At 39.7% G+C, this 27,596-nt stretch overlaps 1 protein-coding gene across 4 annotated transcripts in view; it reads left to right on the top strand.

The window, feature by feature from the left end:
- Window positions 1-941: 941 nt before the first annotated feature.
- The window catches only part of dgkza (diacylglycerol kinase, zeta a), a 59,272-nt gene continuing 32,617 nt past the window's right edge, over window positions 942-27,596 (top strand). Inside the window, exons 1-9 of one of the 4 annotated variants that reach the window (XM_062989980.1) lie at window positions 9,835-9,897; window positions 19,984-20,711; window positions 21,082-21,190; window positions 21,504-21,599; window positions 24,098-24,175; window positions 24,251-24,322; window positions 25,127-25,183; window positions 26,729-26,797; window positions 27,511-27,582. In XM_062989980.1, coding sequence (XP_062846050.1) covers window positions 20,035-20,711; window positions 21,082-21,190; window positions 21,504-21,599; window positions 24,098-24,175; window positions 24,251-24,322; window positions 25,127-25,183; window positions 26,729-26,797; window positions 27,511-27,582 — 1,230 coding nt within the window. In that variant the 5' untranslated portion in view covers window positions 9,835-9,897; window positions 19,984-20,034. Of the gene's footprint in view, window positions 992-1,796; window positions 2,056-9,834; window positions 9,898-19,897; window positions 20,712-21,081; window positions 21,191-21,503; window positions 21,600-24,097; window positions 24,176-24,250; window positions 24,323-25,126; window positions 25,184-26,728; window positions 26,798-27,510; window positions 27,583-27,596 lie in introns of those variants that run through there. The other 3 variants (XM_062989982.1, XM_062989981.1, XM_062989983.1) reach the window with 3 other exon arrangements.

The following is a 27,596-nucleotide window of genomic DNA, read 5'->3' as shown; positions in this document are numbered from 1 at the left end:
ATCCAGAGCTGATAGAACGTCTTTATTTGTCAAATATTTACATATACACATGTACAGTTCAATAAAATCCTTTGGATTCTTTATAAGCTGGAGTCAGAGTGCAGGGTCAGCCATTAAGGGCCTTGCTCAAGGGTCCAACATCCGATAGCTCAAAGCTCTTCCTACTAGGCTACCACTGTCCCTATTTTTTTTTTTAAATAAAAACAAATCAGAATGGTTGGCCGACTTTATTACTCCTACTGTGTTCATCTGGAGTCTTCTTGCCAATTGCCCTGCGTCCTTAATTTATTTTCAATTGTCTGAAGTGAATTTAAAAAAAAGTAAAAAACTATTAACAGTAAACCCCTATTATCTTGTCGTGCAAACACAACCCAAGCGCGTCCGTGTGCCTTTTACCGCATCGATAGATATAATGGGTTTTAGACGGTCCACCTACGCAAGCTATATAAATATTTGAGTGAAACCAATAGAGCACGGCAGCGTGCAAACACACACACACACACAACATCAAACGTAACGAACCCAACATGAACTAACTGACTGAAATAACAATGCGGATAAAAACACGTCTTTGTTTTGTTTTGAAACGTGTCAGATGCATCATTACCAATCTTTCCTAACTGCAGTGGAGCCCTTCACACTTTCTGTGCTTACTTCCTTTACAGGAAGGAAGTGATGTCAACAGCATTTAGACAATTACAGTTTGGCCGCAAATCACACACCGTTTCCACCTACTCTTCTGCAAATCTCTTACCTCCACGTGAGGACTGGCAGAGAAAGGGCATTGACCTGCTGTTGACACAGAGGGAGCGTGGACTTCGTGCACTGTCTCCAGCATTAGCATTACGAAGAGTGGACGTTTTAATCCAATTCATCCAATGCAGGATATTTTTCTCAATACAGCAGATCTTAATTTATGTTACCTGGTTGGTTGTAGACCTTAAGAAGAATCTTAAACAGGAGTTCTCAGGAAAATCAGGCAGCCTAGAAGGTGTGACGGGAACATCTTTTCCATCTCTAAACTTTCTTAGAATTAAACACTAAACAAACAATAAAGACAAGAAATCAAATGAATAGCAATTCGTAGCAGTTAAAGTGCCACTCATTTAAACATTCTCATTCTGTAAGGGGGTATTAATGCTGATTATTAAGATACGAGAGGTAGAAATGTAACCAAATTATGAGAAATCAGACAGAGAACTAGGAAAATCAGTCAGGCATGTGCACTGGCAGCTATGTTCAGGGTCCTCTCTGGGTCTGTTTTCTTTAGAGCTTGACACTTCCTGGTCTGGTCTGGTCTCCGAGCAGAGCCGGCTGTTTGAGAGATAGAGAGAGACAGAGAGAGAGAGAGAGAGATTGCTTTAAGTGTGTATAAGCGTACATAACGTTGTGTGTAGAAGCAGCACAGTGAGATATGCACTTCAGCAGAAATGTACACCAAGGGGGTAGATAAAGAGAAGAATTAGAGTGGAATAGGAGGAGGAATGAAGGACTTATTGCCTGAAGGATTGTGATCCTCTGCTTAAACTAGATCTGCAACAAGTTTTACTACAGAAAGAAAGAAAGAAAGAAAGAGTAGAAAAGAACGAGTTAGGGTAAACAGATAGTGAGGGATCATGGACGATTGAAGGAATGCTGGCGGTTGCTTATGGGATTACCACTGCTGATTGAGTAATAGGAAAGTAAACCTGCGGTAGAGCAAAAGGACACACAAACCTGAAGACTTGCTTTCTTTTTCTCCATACTTCCTCCCTTTGTTTGTTCCTGGCTTCCTTCCTTTTGCCAATTTTTTACAGAGGCGCAGCAGCATTGCTGTGTTTACTCGCGCCATGAGTTCACGCTAGCGCCGCCATTGGATGCCTCATTCTGAGCAATGGCTGATGACAAGGGGGCAGCGTCACAAGACAGCCTCGATGTCACCACCTCTCCGACTTCCTCACCGTCGTCCTCGACCTCTGACCAACCCTGTGCCGTACAACCTGACCCCGAGCGACATGCTGGGGGGCGTCGGCACAGCAGCAGGAGCTTTACGGGCTTAAGGCTGTTCGGCGGCAGGTGAGTGCGGAGATTAGATGCGAACCCGGTGATGGGCGTACAGATTTGGGAAAGACTTTGCCTGTCTAATTCAGCCTGAATGTCTGCTGAATTAACAATGCACACAAGCAACACATCTCAGACTTTACTGAAGTCCTCAAACTGTGTTACTTGTGGCTGACTTTCGATTCAGTCTTAGAGCTGTTCCAGTACAAAACTTCTCATGGGTGACAGCAATAGTGTTGGTCTTTTCTTGACTGTGCTTTCAATTATTATATCACATCAAAATTAGGCAAGCACCTTTCACGATAAGCGCTTTCTAAGATAAAACTGAGTTGTTGTGGGGTTAAAGAGTGGCCATCATTGTTTGTCCAACCCCTGTATACACTGATAACATTAAAACCACCTCCTTGTTTCTTCACTCACTGTCCATTTTATCAGCTCCACTTACCATATAGAATCACTTTGTAGTTCTACAATTACTGACTGTAGTCCATCTGTTTCTCTACATACTTTTTTTTAGCCTGCTTTTACCCTGTTCTTCAATGGTCAGGACCCCCACAGGACCACTACAGAGCAGGTATTATTTAGGTGGTGGATGATTCTCAGCACTGCAGTGACACTGACATGGTGGTGGTGTGTTAGTGTGTGTTATGCTGGTATGAGTGGAGTTTTTGAATACGGTGCCCACTCACTGTCCACTCTATTAGACACTCTTACTTAGTTGGTCCTCCTTGTAGATGTAAAGTCAGAGACGATCGCTCATCTATTGCTGCTGTTTGAGTTGCTCATTCTCTAGACCTTCATCAGTGGTCACAGGACGCTGCCCATGGGGCGCTGTTGGCTGGATATTTTTGGTTGGTGGACTATTCTCAGTCCAGCAGTGACAGTGATGTGTTTAAAAACTCCAGCAGCTCATACCAGCACAACACACACTCACACTGCAGTGCTGAGAATGATCCACCACCTAAATAATACCTGCTCTGTAGTGGTCCTGTGGGGGTCCTGACCATTGAAGAACAGCATGAAAGGGGGCTAACAAAGCATGCAGAGAAACAGATATACTACGGTCAGTAATTGTAGAACTACAAAGTGCTTCAATATGGTAAGTGAAGTAGCTTGTGTAACTGTTCAAATCATGTATATAAGTAAATGAAATCCAGCAACACACACGCATAGTATAGTTAGTTATAGTTGCATAGCCTTAAGCAGCCATCAGAAATTGAACCAGAGCATACAGAATAATAGGGCATGCAAAAAAGTATGCAAATTCAACGGGCATTCAGCTCTTACTTCTGCATGTTGTGAGGTAGAATGTCCAACAATACATTCTTGCTATGCACTCTCATGCAGTAGAGATATTCATATGCTGGGGGAAAAATCAATAAAAACAACTGTGGGTAACCAGCATGGTTGTACATTTTTGGAATGCTTGTACACACCCAGGAGAGGACGAGAAAAAATAATCGAATAAAAGAAAATCATAGGAGTCGATCAGGGGGTATACCAAAAAACATCAGCGTGTGACTGTGTGTTGGTGTGTCATGGCATAAACAGAAATGGCATAAAGAGAAATCTAATATCTTTGGTAGAAAAACAGGTGCATGTTAATCCAACCAGTTACTGAAACCGTGTATATTTAGAATCTGATACTGATATGACAGAACAGTAATGCTGTTCAGGCCTCTCTGTCTTTCTGTAAAATTGTCTTATGCAAAAGTTTAGACACCCCTGGTCCAATTCAGTGTTTTGTTTATTATCTTGGAGAATATTAGTATCACGTCCTTCACAGGGAACAAACCTGAACTTCATATTATTGCTGGCTAATGCTTGTGTTGGAATGAGACTCCCAACATGCCCATGGTCGGGTTTTCACATACTTTAGTCTATATTGTGTATGTATGTGTACATTTATGTGTGTATGCATCACCAGCCACTTTATTATGATCATCTGTATGTTTGTTTACTGTAATAATGTCATTGTTCAACCAGACAGTTATGTGGTAGCAGTGTAATGCATCCAACCATACAGAAATTAGTCTAATTAATGTGTTCACATTAAACAATGATTCCTGCATTCTGGCAGCTGAGCTCTTGGAACCTTTATCGTGCGTGATTTTCGGACTTCTGTGCAAGTCGAGGAGGGACTGCGTACGTGTCAGAGGGGGCGAATGTGAATATACCCTTCTCGGCCGTGATCAGGATCCCTGGCTAATTGGCAACACTAAATTGAAGAGAAAAAGGGAGAAAGAAAGAGACTCACACTCAACTTGACATATTCCGGCTGCTTTGTGAATAGATGCTTTCAGGCTGTTGCATTAGTTTACTGGGCACTAAACACTATGAGGGGCAGAACACTCAGTAGCTCTCTTTTTGCTGCAGTAAATACACAGATGCTGTTGTGTAAGGCTAACAGTTATAAATAGCAGAGAAATTGACCAAGTGTGAAATCTGCCTCCTAGTTCGAGACGGAGGCTGTGCCATAGCGCTCAGGCGTCACGGTGCCTCCTGTTGGGATACAGCCAGGGGTTTAGGGGTTTGTTAGATTGCCTTTACACACCAACTCTCATTGTTTGCCTGGGCTAGATTTGCTCATCGAGTCTGTCCTTACATAACAGGGATTTTGTTTGTTTATTTGTTACATTCATGACAGGAACGGTAGTTACTCATTACGCAAGGTTCATCAGTTCACAAGTTTAATATCAAACACAGTCATGGACAATTCCAATTCACCTCACTTGCACGTCTTTGGACTGTTGGAGGAAACCGGAGCTCCCGGAGGAAACCCACGCAGACACGGGGAGAACGTGCGAACTCCACACAGAAAGGAGCCGGACCACCCCACTTGGGGATCGAACCCAGGACCTTCTCGCTGTGAGGTGACGGTGCTACCCACCAAGCCACTGTGCCATCCTAACAGGGATTTTAAAACTGTGCAAACTGAATGTAAAGATGTAGTTAACTAAAATCACTAAGTGTATCCGGGTTCACTTTTTGCTCTGTTTATAGAATGTCGTTGTTGTACGTATATGCTATATGTTGTAATTAATACATGTACACCAGATCTGAGACAAACAAAAGACCAAGACTAAACATTAAGCAGAGTAAAACTAAGTGCACATACATAGTAATTATGACAACAATTCCATCACTTTCACTTCAGTAATTCGATTACATTGGTTTTGCAATGAAAGAGGCAATCCACGTTCATTTGAATGCAGCTCAGTAAAGCCCGGCAAACTTTATATGTGTCAAAGTGATTAAGATATTCTTTTTGGATAATGAACAGCTTCATATCAGTTTAGGTTTAAGGTCAATTAAATAATTTCTCGGCATAATGAATCTGTTTGCTTAACCTTTCTGCTTATCTACCAGAATGTTTAAGCGTTGGCCGAGAAGGTGATCTGATCATTGTAGCACTGAGGAAGCACTCTGATGTGGCTTGAAGGATGAGAGAAGGACGTGTTAGGTTATGGCATTATCTAGTGGAGCAGATGTGCAGTTGCAGGCAGAATGAGCTTCTCCAGTATGCATGAGTTTTATGATCTGAACCACAGAGAAAACCCCACAAGAGAGGACCTAGGACTCTAGATGATGACAAACTCTGCTTTGGAAGAAAGACTAAGTGCTATTTTGTAGGCAAAGGTTGGTTGTACAAAATAAACACTTGGTTAAAGGTTTGGTTTGCAATTTCTTAGTTTTGGGTTGGTTGTGCTGCTTCTATTGTGTAGCAACACAGTAAAGAGGACTTTTACTTGATTTGAGCATGTGTGTGTATTACAAATTGATATACTTGCATTGTTCTTGCTGTAGTGTCACGACTTTGCCACCAGGTGTCTCTGTTATAAAAAAAAAATTATGAACATACAGCTTACCAATGCTGTTAGTTTTATACTGAATATATTTTATGTAAATCAAATGATCAGCACGATATCTTTACTATAAATGTTATTCATATATATGTTTAAAATACTTTGTATTAAATAAATATTTATTTATAAGGTCATAAGGGTTGAACTGTAGATCACAGAGGTGCAACTGGTAGTCAGTCAGAGCAAAATGGGATTTGAGGACTTTGGTTGGATCCTGACATCTTTTGTTCACCTTGTCTGTTACCCCAAGGTATTTAGGTGTCCTCTACTTCCCAAAAACATGCCTCTAGGTATGAATGATTGAGTGAGTGTGTGTTTGTGGCTTTAGTTGAGCTTTTGGTGATTATAGCCACACCAAGATATTTTCTTGCATCTTTTCATATAATCTCCAAACCTTAGTGTGTATCTATGAATGTATGTGCTAAAATATGTGCCCGAATATACTGATTAACTATACACATTTAAGGCTTTATTAAAGTGGCTTTATATTTTTACATAAAAAATCAAATCTACAAGCTATTTCATATATTAATTATTTTGAGAATTGTGCTTTCAACACTTGCTCCCTTAGCTCCTAAGTCAACCAAGTAACCAGATTCAGTTGACAATTTGGTTCACTTTTACTAGCCACACCTAGGTATGATTGCTGCCAGATGTGCTGAATCTAAACATCAGTTAAATAGAACCTGTCTGGCAATGTAAAGCAGGCTAGGAATTCTTAAAGCAGCACATGATGGCTCTTTCTAATAAGATTCACATACATGTGAAACAAAGTCATTTAAAGGGTTACAAAGCCATTGTGAACCATAGTGAGAGCCGTAATTCACAAATAGACAAAACTTCCCGGGACCAGATCAATAAATCCTGCAGGAAGTCGCACAAGAACCCAGACGAACGTCTTACGAACTGAAGGCCTCACACGCCTTAGTTAGGGTCAGTGTACACGATTGCACAATAAGGAAGACGCTGGGGAATAATGGGATCCATGGGAGGAGTGCAAGGCACAAATTTATGGCTGACCAATAATCATCTTGGTGACCCCTAACAGTGTTAGGTTAATAGTCTGTGGACTGATGAGTCAGTGGTGGAACTTTTTAGAACACGTGGGTCCTGTTACATCTGGTGTGAAGCCAACACCAAGTTTCACCATTAGAACATCATACGAACAGTCAACTTCTGCTCTCTATCAGAAAATCCTAAAGGATAACGCCCACCCGTCAGGTTTAATTTAAATCTCAAGTTAGATTATGCAGCAGGACAATGATTAAAGACACACAGGTCCATCTGTGAACGTCTCAGAAGAAACAAAGGATGCTGTGCCAGGACTTTAAATAGGCAGTTCAAAAATTCCGTAAAGAATCGAGAGCCAAACTTTCTCCACATTGACTTTTTAAGTGAGTTTCCGAAATGTTGTTTAGTAGATATCAAGAATCTCTTATTCTTTAGTTCAAAAAAGAAATCTTTGTAGCTCTTCCAGATGAAATGCTAACCATACAGTGAATGAATACACACACATACATACACTCACACATATACACAGACACTTTTACTGGAAACCTAGTGAGTCACATTTCATTTCTGTGACAATATCGCTTGAAAGCCGGTCATACAAAAATCTCTCTCTCTTGCTTTCCTTTTTCTTTCTCTTGCTCTGTCTGTCCCCCTCCTCCTCACTCTTTATTAAAAGTTTCCTACTGAAGCAGTGCAGATAAAATGTCACACGGGCCCCGTCCTAACCAGCAAACGTCTTCAAGTGTTTGAGCTGCACAGTGTCTCCTTCAGGCATCCGAGCTGCATGTCTTTTTGCTCGTCTTTACCTTTTATGGCTGAGAAAAAGGCTGACGAGAGACCGTGCAGGTCTTCCATTTGATAAAAACACTAAGCGGTACGTGTATGTGTCGGTGATACAGAAAAAAAAGTGCTGTAGTGTAACGTGTGGTGGGGAAGGAAGTGTGTTTGTGTGCGCCTAGTGGTGTATACTGTGGCTTTTTGTTTTTTCGGTAAACGGTGTATCCACCGTCTTGGCTTTCGTGCTAACGCAGCTCATTCTGATCAGTGTGTGGTGCGACTCCTACACACCCATGAGCTTTTGGTCCTTTTTCACTTTCGCATAACTGTGTGTGAATAACGGTAAATGCTCTTGCTGTACTTTCACCTGGGAACAAGTAATATAGCAAAAAATATATATATTGTAAAGCCATTGTTTGCACTTGATTTGCAACGATAGCAACATTATGAAGTTATTTTTTTAATAAACAAATAAAAGCACTTAAGTAAAAAGGAGGAATGTAATAAAGGTTACTGCACTGTTGCCTGATGCTAAATACAATTCATTAACACTAGATAATGTATATCATAATAATAAAATCTCTCCAAACAGGTCAATTTAAGGGTGTGTTTATAATGTATAATGTGGTTAAGGTACTGGACTAGTAATCAAAAGGTCGCTGGTGCCAGGTTACCACTGTTGGGCCCTTGAGCAAGGCCCCTAACCTGTCACAGTACTGTAAGTCACTTCGGATAAAAGCGTCAAATGTAAATGCACGTGTAGTTCGGTTTCCTTTGGTCCGGACCAAACAGGAAAATTATACGCTCTTACATTTTAGTCCCGTTTTGCTTAGCGTTCACACTCACAAATTTACAATCGAACCAAAAAGTAACGTATGCACGTATAATGTGTATTTTAATGGGACATTTTTCCTTCTTATTGCTTCATTTTTGTCCTCTGCTCATCAATGCTGTCTGTGTAGTATCGCATCTTGTGATGTCACGTCCGGTGTCTGGTGTCTGGTTAGCAGTAGCAGAGCTTTTTATTGAATTTTTTTGTTAATTACCAATATGTATTAACATTTTCATAACAGCATGTCAGTGTGCTGCTTTTCAATAATAACAGACCAAGGATCTAACTGCTAATAGCTATGTTATCCTCCGACTGTACTAAATATTATAGTAGTATGGCCATAATGTTACGAGATTTTCCTTTTCAGCACACCCCTGGTAAAACGTGATCGGTCAATTTTCTAGGTAAAACAAATGCTCTACTGGGAAATCACTTCTGCACATTATAATGCACTTTACTTAGTTGCTAAATTGTACAAATTGGCTAAAAATAAAACACGACAGAGGCACGGTGGCTCTCCTGGGTTCGATTTCCAGGTGGAGCTGTGCAGGTCCAGTTCTCCTCACGTCTGTGTGAGTTTCCTCCGGGAGCTCTGGTTTCCTCCCACAGTCCAAGTACAAAAAGATGTAACCAAAGTGTAAAACATGACATTAAAATGTTATAAATAAATAAATAAAAACATAAATTGTGCGTACTCGGGTTATTTTACATTCAGTTTTGTATGTTTAATAATTGGCAGGAAATTTGTCAGCCATATTTATGATTGAGTCATGTCGAGGATGTTTATTTACACCTACAGAATCAACAAGGCCTGGACTCTGACCGGAGTCAAAGACTGCATAAGACTGGAAGAGGTATGCAGTGTGCGATTGTTATAAAAGTGAACAGACGAGCTGTACGACTAGTAAACTTTAGTTAAACAGTTCGTTAAACAAGTGAAGGTTTAGTTTTGAAAATTAGATGCAGCCAAAAAAAACGTGTAGTGATCAAAGTCAACACGGAAAGAAAAAACATCACACCTGTTACTGTTTTACAGTTAAAGAAAGGTGGGGGGTAAAAGTTTAAGGATGTGAGGAGTGAAATGCGCGTGTGCTTTTGTTTGTAGCGGAGGTTCATTTTTTTCTCCTGTCATGGTGCTCCTCAGCACTTGTAGAATAGCTTTTCCGCCCCTCTTGCTCTTTCTCTCTCTCTCTCTCTCTCTCTCTCTCTCTCTCTCTCCCCTCCCTCACCCTGACACACTCTCAGTCTCTCAGTGCAGACTGTTATCAGCCTTGTTCTCACTGGGTTTTTTTCCTCGCTCACAAGGATCAAAGGTTATAGAGGGGAATAGAAGAAAAGCTTTGCTGATGACTGCTTGTTTCTGAAAGTCAGGTTGTATTCCTCTGTAGCTCTAGTGTGTGTACGTGTGTGAGTGTGTGTGTTGTGTGATTGTGGAGCCGAGTGCAGTGCTGTATCTTTAGTCTGCTTTGATAAACACTCGTAACCGGGCTGAATTGAGAGCTGGGCTGAAGGAGATGACGTTGCTGAAGGGTTTTTTAAAAATTCTGATAAAATTTAAGATGTTACTTAAAGGTTTTATCATGTGCACAAGGTTGGATGACTATATTTTGGACACTTGTGGTAAGATAGCAGCATAAACAGGTACCCTTTAACAAGACAACTAACTAATGCCTTTATGGTCAGATTATCGTATTCCCTTCCATTCAGCGTTTGGCCCTAAACAATAACAACAACAAATAAAATAGTTCATTAGTGGAGCTATCTCGACAGAATGTGGTGCTATCATAGCGTTGACAATAACCTCTATCATAGCACGTGCAATTGGAAATGTTTACGCTGTTTCAGAATCAGGGAAAGACTTATTAACCTGGTAGCTGTTGTATTTCTTCGTAGTGTGAAATGCAAAAACTCCCTCTGCAGCAGTAACAACATCTTCATATTTCATTTACCAGACAGACTATTTCCTTTAGCTGCACTTCTGTGTTATGCTCAACTAGCATATTTATTGGACACTTTGCAGGTCATGCATTCTGCTTCCCAAAGATCCAGACCGAGATGAAAACACGTAAATCTTTTCGTCTGTAATTCGTCTGTGAATTTTAATTTGCACTTGGACACTTTTAAGAGAGGCAGGATCTAAACAGAAAGGTGAAATCAGTGCAAAAACACAGAGAGCATAGCGTGTGCAGACTATAAAAGCAGAATCCCGGACATTTTTAGTCTAAAAAGGGGACATGTCCGGGGAAAAAGAGGACGTATGGTCACCCTACATAAGGGCAAGTCAATTTCATATCAATATACTTTCTGTTTAATCTGTTTCTCACGACAATGCTGAGCAATGTTCAATTTCTAAATAGTACATTACTTGATTTTACTCCCTTACTCCCTAGCTCTGTGTGTTTACATGCACAAGTTCCTCCAAAGCACTGCCATTATACCCAGCAGAGGTATTAAATTATTTTAAAATTAAGCTCCAAATGCTACCTGAGTGTCAAATCAGCTTAATTTAAATGTTTGTGTCAGGTTAATAATCTTAATTTGATTGTTATGGATTGTTCATTCTGCATTATTTTCGACCTAAGACATCAGTGGTAGCTTAGTGGCGAAGGTACTGGACTAGTAATCAGAAGGTTGCTGGTTCAAGGCTCACCAAATCCTAGCTGGCACTGTTGGTCCCCTGAGCAAGGCCCTTAACCTTTAATTGCTCAAATTGTGTATAGACAGGATAAAAGCACCTGCTAAATGCTGCAAATGTAGGTGTAAATCGATGTTCCTATCCACAACTGTACCATTTAAACATATTGGGAATTGGTTAAGATTTAAGATTGGTTAAGATAACTCGCTTGTTTCTGTTTATTTGACTCCCTTGGTTGGTTGGTTGGTTGGTTTGCTCAGTTTTTCATCATTGTCTTATATTCCCTCTCTTTCTTTCTGTCTCTGAAACAATGACAAATACAAACATCACAATTGTTTTTATAATTTAGTTTATAATGTGTAACATACAGCACATGATTGTGTGGCAGAAACCCAGTCATCTCTCAGTCGGGAGCTTACAGGCCTCAGTGATGCTCTAACGCAGTAGGGAAATTTAAACGAGTGTTGTTTTCTACATCATTAAACACTCATCAGAGAGTCACCATTTATTATTGCGTGTTAATCTGCTTGAATTTCGGATCTCTCTTTCTCAAACTGCTTAGCATTTCAATTAGGAGACGTGGGGAGAGAATCGTTTCTCTGTGTGTAATGTTTCTTTAGTGCAATCAAGTCAATGACACGACTGTACTTTTGTGTTTTTGCTGATGGAAATCCAGCTGCACAGGCTGTGGTTCCCTTTTCTAACAGGCTGATTGGCTGACAAGTGTGGTTTGTTGTTTTTGACTTAAAAAAAAGCTGATGTAAGTCAGGACTAATCAGGACAAAGTCAGATTTTGATTAGTGCTCTCCATGAGCACAGTTAAGCTACAGATCTTAGAAATGGATTCTGGTGGATTCATTGTCTAGTTCTTTAAGGGTGTATACGTTCCTTTAAGCTCCTCAGACTGAAGTGTTGACATTTAACATTTTCAGTGCTGACCTTCTTCTCATGTTAGCTCTCTTATTAGAGAAAGTTCTCTCAATGTACAGAAGAGCGATCAAATAAAAGAGCAGCTTAAATGTACCTCGGTTCGCTGAAATGTCATTGTACCTTCTCGTTAAATGTGCTAATAAGCTTGAGCGATTTATCCATTCATGAAGAATTTTTCCATTCCGTGAAGTCAGGCACGACAACTTTGTGAAGCGTTCGTCAAGTGTTGGACACTTCTTGTTTCCTAGAAGTGTAATGTGTCATTAAAAAATGTGTAATTATAGTTAAAATCAGGAATCTGTCGTGCGTAGTCATGTTCTCAAACGGCAAAGTTGGCAAACTGCTTCTTTGCCGATTCACAAACCACACTATTTGTTGTTTGCTTGTGTGCAGCTATTTGGCGATGAAACCCAATTGTGACGAACAATTAATGTGCTAATGTTTTATTTTAAGGCCAGTCTGGAATTCAGTAGTGTGTATAACACACAGTAAATGACAGATTTCTCCACGCTTAATGGTTTACCATAAAAATAAATTCATATTAGGTGGTAAACATCAAAATATTGTACATTTTTATAAAATTAATGTGTGTTGCATATTCTCTGTATGTGTCTGAGCGTTTGCATGTGTCCAGTTCAGTCACTTCCTTTTTCTCGTGGATTTTAGGAGCAAACCACTGGAGACAGCTGTACATAAATGCAAAAACATGCTGGAGGATTTGCCTAAACAAATCCACCACCATGCAGCAACTGAATTTTAAAATATATACATAGATTTTTTAATTACAATGTACATTACAGTGCACACATTAAAACATTGCAGGTTTGTTAATCTAACACATTAAATAGTTTTTGATAGCTGATTTAATGTTATTTTAATTGGTTCATGTAGGGCAGAGGTGTCAAACTCACGAGAGCTTAAACGACTGTACGATTGTTGTGATGGTTCGAGTAGTTACAGAGACGCGCTTATAATTTAATGGGATTCCTGCGCCTTTAGGCCTTTAACTGCTGACATCGTAGTCATGGCAACTAACTTTGACCTTCGCTGAGAAGCCATGTGACTTTTACGGCAAAAGAACGCGGGTAGTAATGTAAACAATAATAATAAATATAAATAATTATCTTGCAGTATAATACCAAAGCATCGTCTGTAAGTAGTGGCGTTTATATTCTCAGTTGTTTGTAAATGTTTAGTGAGTATATCACAGCGTTTTAGTTACAAATTTACCGTAATTAAATACAGTTGTTACCGTTACTATAGCAATTAGTATCTTTACACAAAATTTTAGCTCGTTAGCGCTATTTTACGTTTGGTTAAATCTTATATTGTACCAGATGTAACACTTGACTACAGCTGTGTGCTTGTACTGTATTAAGTTCTTTATTGTTTTTATTGTTTGTATTTTTACTTCATTCTGGTGCACACAGTGTATCACACAGCTGGGAAGCAAATAAAACCGACTGTATTCTGAAGAGAGCTGTCTGTCTGTCTGTCTGTCTGTCTGTCTGTCTAGCTGAGCAAGGGGGATAAACTATTAGTGAGGGCAGAATGATTGTCTTAAAAGACACTGTAAAATCCTACATTAACTGCATCTCTCAAAACGCATGCTGATTTTGTGACCTGCAAAGTGACACATCCCGCCAGTAGATGATGTTAAGAAATATTTACACAAAATCCCAAAATGTACAAGAAGATAAGTAAGAAAATTAAGCAGAAGGAGGAAATTTAATGAAAATGAAAACAAGTTTGTGCTTCAGGAAGAGAAACAGGTGCGTCTCTTGTGTTATGAGGCCGTGTCTGTGGTAAAGGAGGACAATATAAATGCAGAATTCAGCCTCCAAGAAAAACAACAGACTGCAATCACAGCAGGATACGTTACAATCGGCCCTTTGAGGGCCACCATAATGCTGATGTGGCCCTCGGTGAAAATGAGTTTGACACCTCTGATGTAGGGTGTTGTGGTGAGTGTGGGTGGAAGGTTTGGCTTCCGGTGGACAAATAAAATAAAATACAAATAACTAATAACAAATGAAATAGTTTATCAGTTCGACAGAATGTGGCACTAACACGGCGTTAACCAAAACCTCTATGTTAGTACGCACATTTGTAAATGTTTATACTGTTTCAGAATCAGGGAAAGACTTTTTAACAAGACAGACGTGCAGTCCATTGATCTGTTTTACTCAAGCTCACAAAATAGTTTATTTACCTGACAAACTCTCTCATTTAGCTGCAGTTTTGTGTTTTACTGAACTAGCACTGTTACTGCTTCCCAAGGATCCCGACCGAGACGAAAACATGCTGTAATGTTTACACTCTTATACAGAGGCTCAGTTCCAAATCACTTTGTTCCTCCTGTTTAGTGCACATAGAGCAGGCGTCTGTTTTTGCCCGCTTTCAACTAGCACTAGTGATAAAGGGTTTTATGCAAAACAAGGTAAAAAAAAATGACCTTTTGAACTTATTACCATGTAGCCTTTTTTTCTGAGCAGTTTTGCAGATTGGAGACGCTTGCTCTTGCATGTTTTGTATCTGTTCTGTCTCTCAAATGAACAAAGCTTCATGTGTTGGTCTGCCGTGATCATGGTTTGGATACAAATGATCTAGTTTTGGAGTGTCATGCACTGTCCCCTAAGAAATCTGTCATATTCAGACTTCTAAGGCCATTCCAAAAGTTGAGGTGTACCTTATACATGTTGTCTTGCTATCCTGCTATAGCTTCATAGTCCTTGCTGTTTGCTGTAATGTTTACATTGTTGATTACCTACGATTATTGAAATACACTCACCAGCCACTTAATCACAAACCCATGTTTATCAGCCTGTGATATGACAGCAGCACTATTACCACATAATCTTACAAACATGGATCATGAGCTTCAGTTTATGTTCTTAAACATCAGAATGGGGGAGTTTGAACAGGATATGGTTTTAGGTGCCAGACAGGCTAGGTAGAATAAGTCAGAACCTGAGATCTTTAGAGGAAAAACAACAACAATCGTGCAGTGAATTCCAGATTTGTGAGCGGAAGCGTCTTGCTTACACGAAAGGTCATGGAAGAATGGCCAGAGTGGTTTAACTTTAACTAAGAGGTGTGCTCCAGTAAGTTAAATAGCCACTTTGTATAACTAAGGGGAGGAGAAAAACATCAGCTATGAGGTGGTGTGAGAACAGCAGTGTAAGAACACTAAGGGTTCCACAGCTGTTGGACTAAAATATACCATGCATATCGCCTGTAGCCTTCTTGTCAGCTCTGATCACTGAGGTTTTCTCTTCTGACCGTTCTTATCGAGATGTTTCCATCTGCAGAACTACAGCTGTAATTTGTGACAGTTATGCATTGAAATGTAGATAATGAGCAGTTTCTACAGTATGTGTGGGTGTAAGATGTGAGGATTTGTATTGTATAGAATTGACCCTTTTTTTAATAGTTCCTAGCAAGACAGCTAGACACTTAGAGAATAATACTACCACAATGCTTGATAGTAGGTACAGTGTTGTTTGGTTTAAACACCATACCGTCAAGCCTAAAGTTGACTCCTGAGCAGGGACTTGCTTTTATTCATCCATCCATCCATCCATCCAAACATCCAAATGAACATCCAAATTAAATTCTAAATGTATCTAGTAGTTCTTGAGCAGATGCCATTCTTTATATTTCAAAATACAGAGTGTGTCTATTCTAATGTCTATTTTTTTATGTACTGTACTGTTAGCTGACATAGCTCTGAACGTCAAGGTATAAAATGTATGTGTTATTAGGAAAAACTACTTTTCCTCTCCCCCACCCCATCATTTCTCTCAGGACCTTGACCTCTCAGGACATTGACCCAAATTAGTCCGTCCTTGCTGTGTGTTATTTTTTCTAGTAGCTTACAGAACATTTTCTCCCTCACACTGGTTACTGTGCTGCTTTAATGCACCGTTGCTTAAAGCTTATTAAAATAAGTTTAAAACAAAGAGGAAAAAGCGACTTTCTTTTCCGCAGTTGCTGTATTGATTGAACCCTGACCCCATTCCCAGAATATACTGGTTGGGAAAATAGGGATTGCACTGCGCTCCGTGTACGGCTACGTCTCTGGAGATGATGCATTAGACTTTTTCTGACCTCCTTTAACCGCTGAACCGGGAAGCTGTCAAGATGCTTTGCAAGATGACCTATGCACTCTGACCCCTGTCCCATGTTAGAAATGAAGTCATAAGACTTTGGGGAAAGGATTGATAGACTTTAGGACCAGTGTTCACCGACTTTCAGAACAGAAATCATAGACTTGGCAATAGAATTTATACTTTTATACTTCAGGAGCAGCATTCACAGGCTTTGGCAGCGTGATTTGCAGACTTTAGGTGCAGCATTTATAGACTTCAAAAACAGGATTCATAGCTTTTAGGAGCAGTATTAATGGGAATTTATTTACATTTGAAAAGAACATGCCATATTTGTAGTTTTATGTGAGAAAAGTTGTGAAGGCAATACCAAGATTTATAGACCAGGCCCAGTATTTATAGGAATTGTGAGCTTGATTCTTGATCTTTGGAATTTTATAAGCAGGATTTATAGATGTGTGAGTGGGTTTCTCGAAATTCAGGACCAGCTGTTATAGCTGCTGTCACTGCAATGTGTGAAATATAAGAAATATAAATGATAGAAGCTGTGATGTAAATGACCGAAAATATTGTTAATGGTGATTCTTGGGCATTGTACCAGATTGCACCAGAATTGCAAGTAAATTTTAGCTGACATGAACCCACGTTCTTTGCTCTACCCCTCAACTTCAATACGTTTGGTCTCCAGTATCTGGTTGTACCTGGTGCCCTTTTACCAGTTAAAGACATTTGACCACTGTTAGATTCACCATCCAGTTTATATCATTTTCAGGCTAAAGGCTGTTATACATGGTTAATAGTTTTCATTTCACTTACTTCATTTGCATCAAACTCCTTACCTGTGGTAGGTCTGGTAAACACTAGGTGCGAGGCATCCTGCTCTGTCAGACATAGCCTATTCATAAGATTTGAACCCGGATCTCGGCACCAGTGGCCTATTGTAATTGAGCACCTGAGCGCCTCGTTTTACAGTTTGTAACTTGGTTGATGAACAGCCCAGACTTGGCTGTAATTTAGTTTACTGAATCCTTAAGCGTGCTTGGCTTCTGTGTGTGTGTGTGTGTGTGTGTGTGTATACACATTTAGATAAGAGATGTGTGTGGGTGTTTCAGAGGAAAACGTGACATCTTTAGTGTACTTGTGTACAAAAAGCCTGGTCTTATTATTAATGCTATATAGAGAAAAGAGCAGACCGTCACAGGGACTCAATACTCATAAGATGCTTCTATCTTACAAGAGCCGTTATATTTTTGGCACATTCAGTTCATTCTGAAGCCGTGTTGTTAGTTAGTATGGAACTCTTCATAAGAAATATAAAGTGTGGCTATATTTCTAATAGATGAACAATGGCTGCTGATGTATTAACCTAAACAAGCTTCTGATGAGTAGATCAGATCTACCTGAGTGTTGGATTTTTGCGTAAAGGAAAGGATACGGCCAGTTTAACAAATGGGCTGTACTTGCTTTTCAGTAATGCTTAATACTAAGAAAATTCCTTAAAAATAAATACATATTAAACTTTTTACTATGTATATAATTTGTAGTACATTTCTACACTGGTGGTCTTAGATTTTGCCTGTCACTAAAAGTATTTAACGGATAAGATGACAAACAGGTATTTAATTTAATGTCAAGTCGAGTCTATTTGTATAGCACTTTTTACAATAGACATTGAGTCTGTCCAAAAGCCTAGTGAGCCGCCTTGCTGCCTACTGCCTACCTAGGCAGCTGCCTAAAGAGAGGATTCTAATAAGACGTCAACTTATTAAGCAGTCGACTTACCTTGCTCTACCTTCATCTGCCATATTTGTAATCTTTTGAGAGAAAAGTTGTGCCGCACTGAATGCTGGGATCGCCTTTACCGCTAAGGAAGCGTCGGATGCTCCTTCATTATGCAGTCAGATCATCACTAAGAAATAAGGCACCTCAGTAGGCAGCATTTTAATGCATTTAAGAATTCAGACAGAATTCTTCTCTGGAGTGCGAAGAATGACGTAAAATGCCGTCTATGTAGAGAGACCTAGCTCACTAAGTTTTCGGACAGACACCTACATATGTCTCAAAGCGATTTTACAGAATCCACGACTGACAGACCTGGAAAAAAACCCTGTTAAGCAAGCCAAGGGCTAGGAAAAACTCCCTTAAATTACATGAAGAAACCCTAAGAGGAACCAGACTCAGCAGGGACCTCCATCCTCCTCGGGTGGCCACAAATCATACATTAATATCTAAAAGTTATAAGTAGTGAATAGTGAACTCATTATTCAGTCAAGTCTGTGATAAAGTCCATAGTGAGTTCTGGACATTTTCAGTGTAAACACTGCAGGTTCCCGTCATATATAGCAGGAGAGGCGTTGTCGGCACAGTTGTCTTGACTTGCAGGCTTCAACCTGGGGTGGGCAAAATGTAGTTACAATGTGACATGGAATCATTGAGTTTATTTATTGTGGTTATTCTATTGCTGATGCAGTGTGCACTTTGCCTGTATATTAATACCAATGTACACACGCAGACATGTGGCTTAGGCTTAGAGCCCATCTGTAACGACATTTCTAAAAATATGTTTAGACTGTAAAACCACACTGTGAAGCGAGCGCATTAGCTGAGGATGTGAGTGTGTTCTGGTTTTGAGCAGACGCATTTCATCGGCGAGGTGCACAACTGAAAACCGGTCATTTAATGTCATGTGAAACTGATCTGCACTGATGATTAGTTTCTTATTTGTTCACATGCAAATGCGCCGCCACCCACACTCAAACAGTCGAGTTAGCCCATGATACCATGCTGCTGTATGGCATGTTTTTCTTTAAGTTAGTATAACTGATATTACTACTGTATAACAGTCTGGAATAAAGTTTTTCTTTTAGTTATACAATAATAATAAATTTTTAATAATAAATAATAAAGTAAATAAATAATAAAGTAAAATTTTCATTGTATCATTTAGCAGTGTATTAAAAAAAGCAAAACTATCATAAATATTGCTATACGATCAGCAATGTATACAAATTTACATTCAGTGATTGCTTGTTGTGTCACTTATTCTAACGTTAGAACGTCGTAAGTCACGTTTTGGACAAGTCTGGTAGCAGTGGTCACAATGTAAGGCAGGGTTTTTATCAAGCGACCCACATTTTGTCCATGATTTTAATTTGACCCAGGCAACACAATGCATCTTGCTCTCTCTTTACAATCTGGTCCTACTGTGGTTTACAAGATTTTACATAAAGCCCCCACGTACAAGTTTATTTAATTGTAAATATATATATAAATTATATACATTTTAACAGGCACAGAAATGTGAAATGAACTTGTCCTTGTATGACCTCATGTGGAGGCTTTGTGTTATATCTTGCAAGCCACAGTGGGACCAGATTACCACAATTTTTATTAGGTATATTTCATTTTGGTGTATTGTCTGGGTCGCAGTAAAAATCATAGACAAAATGTGTTTTTCAAATAAGTTTAAAAAACCCTCTCGTAAGGTTTTGATCCAAAATTTCGGACCTGCCAGAACTGCCAGGCGTCTTTGGTAACGGCTACATCAAGTCGCGTGCATTTCAGGATCTCCAATCCTTACTCATGAAGAAAACTTTATGTTGAGACTCTAGCCATCAGCTCAGACTCTGCCTCAGTCAGCCCTGGCCCCTTACTCCTAACATGATGTTAGAATTTAAGAGCAGCACTGCATTCGGGTCACAATCCGTTTGGATGGGTGTGTATACAGGTGTGTATGTGTGGGCATCCGTATTGTGCACTGACTCATCCACTCTCATCACACAGACCCTCTTCCAGAGAGACCAGTCTCGCCGTCCGTGTTCATTCTGAAGAAACATGGACAAATTCTTTTGCCGACACTTCCGGCAGAAAGCACGCAAGGGGAGCGGGCGACGCCGCTCGAGCGTGGCGGTCCCCGCAGGTAAAGTGCGGCGCCGCTCCAGCGCCGGCCTCCCCTCTGCAGGCCTCGCACACAGACGCCGGTCCAGCGTTCAGCTGCAGGTGAACGCCGCGCTCCGGAGAAACAACGCCATCCTGAGCAGGCACGGGAACATCCACGCTCAGCTGCTCGGCCCGTCACTTTTGCTCGCGAGCGTCATCCAAATGAGCGAAAAAGAGGCAGAGAGAAGAGCGTCCTGTTCTTCAGATTTACAGAGCGACGGCAGCTGGGAGGACCCCGAAGAATCGACCGTGGATCCGGACAGACTGGCGTTTTGGTTGACTCAGGGATTATCGACAGGGAAGCGCATTCACAGACGACCGCTGCTCCGTGCGCCACGCTGTTTGAGGCGAAATTCCACTCACCTGCTACCGGCTGAGGCTGTGCATCATGGATTCGGGTACTACGGGCTATATGGTCACTATCGCAGAAACAGCCAGGCGTATAGAATAACCAATATGACTCAGGAAGAAAGAAGAAGCTCTAGGGCAGCTTGTGCTTACAGGAGACACTCACACTGGTGTCAGGGAACGTATTACGACCCGGAGACAGACACGTGGAGCGACTTCATCTCGTATGTGAAGGTTTAAGTATGATCGTATATGTGGATAAAAAATAAATAAAGGTTTTTCAATAAGACGCGAGTCATTGTTCATGTTTTTATCTCTGGCCTACTTTGTCTATAGTTGTGACTTACAAGGTGGCAGAATTATGTTTATTTATTTATTTATTTTTTTATGTAATAGTATGTGCGAGTGTCTTCCAAAGTACCAATAATTTTCCTTTCCATCTGGTTGCCAAACTGAACCAAGCATTTTCACATGCTCATATTTTTACCCACCTTGGCTGTGATTAGTTCTGTTCCTTCCCATTCCTAATCAAAACACATCCATTCTGGCACCATTTCCGGCTGTAAAGCACTTCTTTCTACTTTCTTCCTTTAGGAAGGCCATAGCCAAGTCCGGGCTCCAGCATCTATCATCTCAGCCCAGCAGTTCAGTGGTGGCCAAGTATGACCCAGACCGAGAAATATGCAGCACAGTGGACTGGAGTGTAAGTTGATGCATCACATACGCACATGAACAGCACATTTTTTGTTATCAGTGTTAGTCAGGTGGTAAATATTGGTCTTTGCAGACGTAGTAGATTGAGGACGTAATTAAATATGCAGAGCAGAAATTCTTTAGGACAACTGCATTCAAGCCAGGAACTTCCGTAATTAAATAGTTAACATCAGTTAAGCAGATAGCCTGTGAAGAGCGTAATGCACTTTGTTAAGTTAGTTGTTAAGATGTATTAATACTAATATAATACACTACTAGAGGGTCAGTTTAGATTAGACCCATTTTCTGTTTGTTCTGTGCAGGAGTCGGCGCTATATGGTGAGCACATCTGGTTCGAGACCAGCGTATCCGGAGACTTCTGTTACGTCGGAGAACAGCACTGCTACGCAAAGACAGTGGTGTGTAATCCAAGTTAAAAATAAAATAATAACTAAAAAAAAGAACAGCTTCTAAAGAGATGACTGCACAGATTGATGGATGGTAACGGAAGAGGGTACAACAGGAGATCACTCAGGAAGGAAGTATGAGACTAGATCCTGGCAGAGGACAGAGGTGTTGAGGATGAGAAACAGATCACCATTTAGTGGAAAATAACTGAGAAGAGGGAAAGAAAGAGAGAGAGGACAGTTTTCTGGATAGTGTAGTTGGCTTTCGGAACATAAATCGGCGGGTTGTCACAGACGTATTAGTAGGGTGACCATATTGTGGTTTTCAAAAAAGAGGACACTTGGGGCAGGATGGCAGCATAAGGCACACAGACACGAGTAATTTTAAGTAATTTGTGGCACCAAAGCAACGTGCATGAGGTTGGGCTGTAAATAGTTGACAAATGCATCACTAACCATGCAGTTATGTTATTGAACTTATGTACTCTTTACCAAGACTAACAAATGCCTTCATGAACAGTTAAGCTAATTCCTTTCCATTCAGCATTTGGCCCTAAACAATAATAACATTAAAATAGTTTAGCTTTTAACACCTTTTACATTACCGCTTCTTTTCATGACCATAGATTAAAAACATACACAAACAATAACGTGTGCAGACTACATAAGCACAATCCTGGACAATTTTTTGTGATTTAGAAATCCTGACCGGACGCATTTTTAGGTCCCAAAAAGAGGACGTAAGGTCAACCTACGTCTTGGTTAAATCTGATCTTTAAAAAACACACCCACAGGGACAATTAAACACAGTGATGAACTTTTTCAGTCTGCACTGGAAAACCTTTATTTGCATTTATATAATTTTTTACATTACGTGAAACCAGTGACATAAATGTTAAAGTAGAGCCATTCATTTTATAAAAACTGTGAAAAAATGTAAGGTTAAAGGTCAATGTTGAACTCTTTATTCAATTTATTATTTGTATAGTTGTTAGTTGTATATTTTGACTATTTGGCCAGGCAAAGATATTAGTCCACCTGATGACATGTTAATGCTGGACATGAATTTCAGCATTTAAAAGCTTTAGTTATTATTTGATATTGTGTTTTTTTTTTGGTATGGTGTTACAGCCAATATACTGTACATTAATAAGTCGCTTAGTGCCCTCTAGAGGCTCAGCCTAAAATATGTATCTTTTTGTATCTTTTATTTTTATTCTGTCGTTTTTCCATTCAACCGAAATAAAAAAAAACAATATATATATATATATATTTAAATTGTTACAATAACTTTTTAAACAGTAAAATATTGTAGTATTGTGTAAAGTGAAATATGTGCATTACCTGTAATGGGGATCTGATCCTTCGGGAGGCATTGTTACCACTTCTTATTGTAGTCTCACTGAAAAATCAGATAAACAGAAGAAAGTTACACTTCTAAACAGTTATCACATGGCTTCACTGCTACTCTGGTAATTTGGGAGTTTAAACTAGATTATTTTTAGATGTGTCATTGAAGATACCACAAATATAAACCGTGTTTTTGACCTAAAAGCTTGTGGCTACAAGCAGCAGGTATTGAAAACGCTGGTTTAGCAAACAGCCATTGTGATCTTTCTGATGGTTTTGCTATTCCTTACTGATAAGTAGAAACATATCCTAATCGTATCACTTTATTTATTTAATAAACAATGCTTATAAAACCTACATAATGTGTGGCAAAAGCACCCCTTTATGTTAAAGTTGCACCATTTTAACCAGCAATGACTAGCAAGTAAACACACTTCTAAATCTTTCATACTGATGTTGAATTTCAGTCCGTATCTCTTTATCTTTAGGTCCAGGCATCACAAAACAACACAAGCACTGATATTTTTTGGAGATGCAAAGGTTTACTTTATGCCAGCCACCAATGGGTAGACTCTTAAGTTCCTTTTAGGTTTTAGTTTACTCTGAGATGACTCTTAACATGGTTTGCTAGACTCCTTGAGGCTTAAAAGGGCTTTGTCACTTTGTCCCTACTGTTTTGTGCCATTTACATTTGTGCCATTTAGCAGACACCTTAATCCAAAGCAACTTACAGTTGTAACAAGTTACACTGCAAGTGGTTGGGGGGTAAGGGCCTTGCTCAGGGGAGCAACGGTGGCATCTTGGTATTGGTGGTACTTGAAAAAGCAGCCTTACGATTACTAGTGTGTCTTGACCACATTAGCCATCGTGCCCATCAGCAGCGTTTTTAATAGCTTTTGATAGATTGTCCTTTAATCGAGCCATAGTGTACCTGTAGAAACTTTTAATAGACCAAATAGGAGGTTTATTGATGCATTGAGGGAGAAAAGGCAGCTTTTTGGGGTGACAAAGGAGGATGTTCAGGACAGGGCAAAATAGTGACTTCCATGGCGACCCCTAACAGGAGAAACTGAAAGGAGAAGATGATTTCTCATTTTATACTGTAATTTTAATGTACTTTGGGGATTTACCTGTTTATTTCCTTTTCATTTTTTCTCCAGCAAAAATCCATCGCTCGAAAGAAGTGCGCTGCATGCAAGATCGTCGTCCACACCGTCTGTATAGAGCAGCTGGAGAAGGTGAGTAGCCTTGCTTTTAGTAGTATGAGGTGTTTGACATCACTGTATATCAATCCATCCTGTTCCTACCCTCAGCTGTCTCACAGGGAAGCTTCACCGCTGGGTGGGTGGCTCGATGAGGCGCCACACAAAGATTCAGCTTTCAGAGTGAGACCATCAAAGACCCCGGCCTCTTTCGGCCCCCTCTTTTTTCTGATTTCGTACTTTTGGATTTCTAGGGTTAACTACTCACGTTACACTCTTTCTGGCCTGAAGAATGCAGTGGGAACTCCTGGTCAAAGTTTTGATCACATTTGCCTAAAAACACACCGGGTTATAAACAATATAGCTCAGCCCCAAGACCGTCATCAATTTCTAACAAAGGAACATATGCACAGTCCTAAAATTTTAAATAAAATAAATGGTTGTTAGGTTCAGGCACAACCAAGTGTATATAGGTACAAACATTTGTAGATCAACAGGAAGGGGACCCAAATTTTTACACATTTTATTTAGTTTTTTAACTTACATGCTGCAATTAAACATTTTACAGAAATCTGTCATGGTTAAGTGGTTGAGCATCATTAAAACAGTGTTGGCCGATGGTTGGGAATATCTCCGTTCATCTGACCGTCTTACTGAACACTACCTTTCTGTTTTTCTTCTCACTGTATTTCTAAAGTGTTAATCACTTAGATCCATTAAGAATGGTCTGGTTATCTGATCTGCCCTGGTGGTATTGGTGCTTCTAGCAGATTTGCATGGTAAATAACACGGGTGTAGATCACATGTCATTAAAATAGAGCTTGATTAAGAAAGGGATTCGAAAATGATCATGGATACTAACAATCTTGAGGGTTTTTTCCCCTGTGGTAAACATTGATTTGTAACTTGCTGATTGGTTGTAAGGCTCATTCTGATTTTCTTCAGTATGATTAATAGATTTTAAATAACGCACCATGTCTATCTCAGATCAATTTCAGGTGTAAACCATCGTTCAGGGAATCAGGCTCCCGGAACATTCGCGAGGTAAGCGTGTTAAATGACTTTCTCCTCTTTGCCTTTTTGCCATTTCCCTTGCATGACTTCATCAATCCTTCTTTGTGTCACCTAAATGCCAGGAGCACAGCTCAAACGGCTCATGGGTGTTTAATTGGACGGTGCTCCCGCTCATAAAGCCGGGCTCTCGGCTTCTGGCATTTGACGCGCATGCCCTGTTTTCTCACCTTTCCTAAGTTTTGCTTCATTTCCTTTCATTGTGTCCCATTCGTCCCCTGTTTCCTGTCACGCCTCCTGTGGGCCCTTTGTCCTCCTGTTTCCCATCTTGCCGTGCGCGGGGTTAGCCCGCGTGGCGTCGCAGAGCTGTAAAAGGTCAGGCTGCTCTGGAGCGAATCAGGCGCGGTGCGGTTAATCGCGGTGCGCACATACCTCTCGCTCAGGTACCATGCACATACACTTAGATTTTTTTTTATTGACTAAGCATATTATTGTAGCATAAAAGTTGCAGATTTATTATTTAATAATTGTTATTGATTATTAATAATAATATATAATAATAATTAGATTAACATAAAAATGATATATTAATTTTGTGATAATATAATTTATTCTAATAACAGTGTAATAACATAATCTATAATAGTATAATGTGCTGCACTCACTTCCAATTGTGCCCGCTAGAGGGCGCCCAGCCAGCCAGCAGCAGAGCTGAGATTCAAACTCGGTTCAGCATTCCAGCGCTGGTGTGCTATATTCCACTGCGCCACCTGGGTGCCTTTATAGGCGACTTTTTATCGATTAGATTACACCTACCTCTCACCTACCTCTCAGTACCAATTTTCTCCATTCTCTACTCCATTGTCCAACAATCGCTGGTCTTCCATGTATGTTAAGTATTTGCTCCTTCCTGATTTCCTCTATTTATGTATATTTGTCACATTTCAAATCATTAAGCTAATTTTAATATTAGACAAGGACGATCCAACTAAATAAATAAATAATATCATTTTTTGAAGTAAAAATACTGTTCACTTAACCACTGGAGAGTTGCAAGACGCAAAATCCTGCTGAGCAAAAAGGATACAAAGGCTCGTCTGACATTTGCCAAACATTATCTCAATGACCCCCAGCCTTTTAGGAAAATATTCTGTGGACCGATAAGTCAAAAGTGGAACTTTTTGAAAGACATGGATCCTAGTACATCTGGTGTAAAGCTAACACCACAATCCACCATAAGAACATCATACTGTGTTATATCATACAGTAAAACATTGTGGTGGTAGTGTGACGTCCAGGGCTGCTTTGCTTTATCAGGACCTGGATGACTTTAATTAACTGATGGAACCATGAGTTCTTCTCTCTATCAGAAAATCCTGAAGGAGAATGTCTGCCTGTCAGTTCATGACCTAAAGTCAAGTCAGATTTATTTGTGTAGCGCTTTTTACTGCAGACATTATCATTAGCTTTTTAATTAGGCTTTTATATAGACAATTACGCTGTTTTTAGTCTGTTTTCATGTATTGCTTATTTATAATAATTGTTCTATTATAATTGCATCTATTGTTTACTTTACAGCCTAGCATAGTGCGACATCACTGGGTCCATCGACGACGACAAGAGGGGAAGTGCAAACAGTGTGGAAAGGTTTGTTCTATCAAACAGATATTAACAGATATTTGAATATAACCCTTTTTAGAATGAAACCTGGTTTATGCTTTAGTCAAATGTAAAAGAAAAGCCTATAAACAAACCAAAACAAACATTTTAAACCACATTTCTGTTTTTTGGCATTGTGATTTGAGAGGCAGCCTATGCTTTTTATTTTTTTATTTAATGCTTATTTTCTTATTAGCCAGCTTGTAGCATTGTGTTTTTTTAATAATATCATGAGTAGCAGAACTGAATAAATAAGTACCACATTTAAATACATACACTTTGGCACTTTTCTATTAAATTATGCAATAAAAACAGGATTATTTTTTATATAATATCATTATTTAGAAATGTTTGTCCAACACAGACACGTTTTCTGTTTTTCTGTCAAGCGTGCCAGTGTTTGCTTTTACCCTTCACTTCTGTGCTTCCTTGTTTAATAGCTAGTTAAACACCTGCCACTGTTCTGAAATACCATGAATTCCCCAGGCGTCTAGAAGTTTCTGTTCGGTGTCTCTATGAAGCACGAGTAGACACCAGGCTTAATGAAACACAAATAATCCATTAACAAGATTGTTAACGGAATACAGCTGACGTACATTAATCAAACAAGTTGGAATACAAGCTTTACACACGCGTCTGTCTGTAGTTGTTACACTCGACCTTAATGTTCTGAAGCTTCTGCATGTTCTGTGTGTTTACAGGGATTTCAGCAGAAGTTTGCATTTCACAGCAAAGATATTGTGGCTATCAGTTGTTCTTGGTGTAAGCAAGCAGTAAGTTTGTGTGT

This window comes from Trichomycterus rosablanca, chromosome 27 (assembly GCF_030014385.1).
Source record: "Trichomycterus rosablanca isolate fTriRos1 chromosome 27, fTriRos1.hap1, whole genome shotgun sequence".
Lineage (NCBI taxonomy): Eukaryota > Metazoa > Chordata > Actinopteri > Siluriformes > Trichomycteridae > Trichomycterus > Trichomycterus rosablanca.
Note: the sequence above shows the minus strand (reverse complement) of the source record. Positions and strands in the feature narration are given on the sequence as shown.